Genomic DNA, 1,727 nt, shown 5'->3' with positions numbered 1-1,727 from the left:
TGTGCGTGCGTGCGTGCGTGTGTGTGCGTGCGTGCGTGCGTGTGTGTGTGCGTGTGCGTGTGTGTGTGTACGTGTGTGTGCGTACGCGCGTGTGCGTGCGTGCGTGTGCGCGTGTACGTGCGTGCGTGCGTGTGTGTACGCGTGTGCATGCGTCCGTGCGTACGCGCGTACAGGACACTATAACAAAATACATGTGCTTAGGCGCCCCTACTGGCGACCACCCAACAGTATGGCATTCTAACAGTTTGGGCAACCTAAACCAATAAACGGCGGAATGCATAGCAGCCAGACAGACAGACAGACAGACAGACAGACAGACAAACAGACAGACAGACAGACAGACAGACAGACAGACAGACATACAGACAGACAGACAGACAGACAGACAGACAGACAGACAGACAGACAAACAGACAGACAGAGTTCGTCCTTGCAGTAGTATGAAATTTCTGCAAACGCGTTACATTTTCTCTCACCTTGTTGATAGTTTGGTCGATTCCGATAATGAATAGAAGCTCAGCGGCAAGGAGGCTGATGCACAAGTTACGATGTATGGTGTTACGATCACACCATAGCTGCCTTGAATACAACAAGAGACGGTTATTACGAAGACTGCATAGTAAAGCATAAAGTATTATAAAGTATAACATTATGGATTCGACTGACAGTATATAGCAGATGTGGTTAATTCGATCACAGTTGCTCTGGGTTTTTGGTGTGAAATGTCTAGTTTTGCTCATGCACACGTACACACGCACGCACACCCGCGAGCGCGCACACACGTGCATACGCACACAGACACGCACGCACGCGTTCACACATTTATCGTCGATAAGGCGAAACTGTATACAAACGAAAGTAAACGCGCCCACATTGAAAACCTAAAGCTGGCACAGAATTGCTGTTCTCAACACGAGAACTACACATAAGTGCTGGTTCTATTTTAGTCATGGATCGACCCAGTAAACACTTCAAAGGCAAACCCCGTACGCTAAATTGTACGCTTACCTAAAATAGCTGAACGTAAAGATAGCCAAGGCTAGACATATGATAGACACGATGCAACCAATGTATGTTATCACATCCAATGCCACTTGATGTACCTTGTCAAGTATCTGCAAATATACATTTATTTCAATAAATACTAATGACGTGGGAACTTCCCTGTATATTTATGATACACGAATGAATCAGATCTGCTTAGAGCGTCCGATGGTTATTAATAAGCATACACGGAATGAACGTAATTAAGAGCAGTGCGCTAATGAATGAGTATTCGCACGCTAGATGTCGCTACTTGAAGCAGACCACCGCGACGATTGGGAAAAGTGTCTACACTAATCTCATATTATATGATTTTATATATATTAAATTATTTGATATATACATATATTCTTCTTCTTCTTTTTAATTATTTTGTATATATTTTATATTATAGTATGATTATATGTTATATTATATTATATTATTAGCACTCACGTTACCGCTGCTCCCACTGATATCCATGAGCACGGCGAAGCTGGTGAGATGTGAGCATGCGCACACCGTCGCATTAGCCGTACTAGTGATGCTTCTGCAGCCCTCCGTATCCCAGAAACCATACGACAACCTGCGAGATACGACAACATGTGACATGCGACAACATGTGACAAGCAACATCGTGAGACGTGCGACGTGTGACGTATGACAGCGTGTGACGTATGACAGCGTGTGACGTATGACAGCGT

General features: G+C 44.5%; 1 protein-coding gene across 1 annotated transcript in view; it reads right to left on the bottom strand.

Annotated features, from left to right (window-relative positions):
- Positions 1-1,727, bottom strand: part of LOC106815992 (latrophilin-3-like) — a 36,391-nt gene that overhangs the window by 10,722 nt on the left and 23,942 nt on the right. The window contains exons 17-19 of the mRNA XM_014820523.1: positions 1,480-1,609; positions 1,009-1,115; positions 458-579 (exon numbers count right to left, since the gene is read on the bottom strand). Coding sequence (XP_014676009.1) covers positions 458-579; positions 1,009-1,115; positions 1,480-1,609 — 359 coding nt within the window. The remainder of the gene's footprint in view (positions 1-457; positions 580-1,008; positions 1,116-1,479; positions 1,610-1,727) is intronic.

The sequence above is a fragment of the Priapulus caudatus genome, unplaced genomic scaffold (genome assembly GCF_000485595.1).
Source record: "Priapulus caudatus unplaced genomic scaffold, Priapulus_caudatus-5.0.1 Scaffold1255, whole genome shotgun sequence".
Taxonomy (NCBI): Eukaryota; Metazoa; Priapulida; class Priapulimorpha; order Priapulimorphida; family Priapulidae; genus Priapulus; species Priapulus caudatus.
Note: the sequence above shows the minus strand (reverse complement) of the source record. Positions and strands in the feature narration are given on the sequence as shown.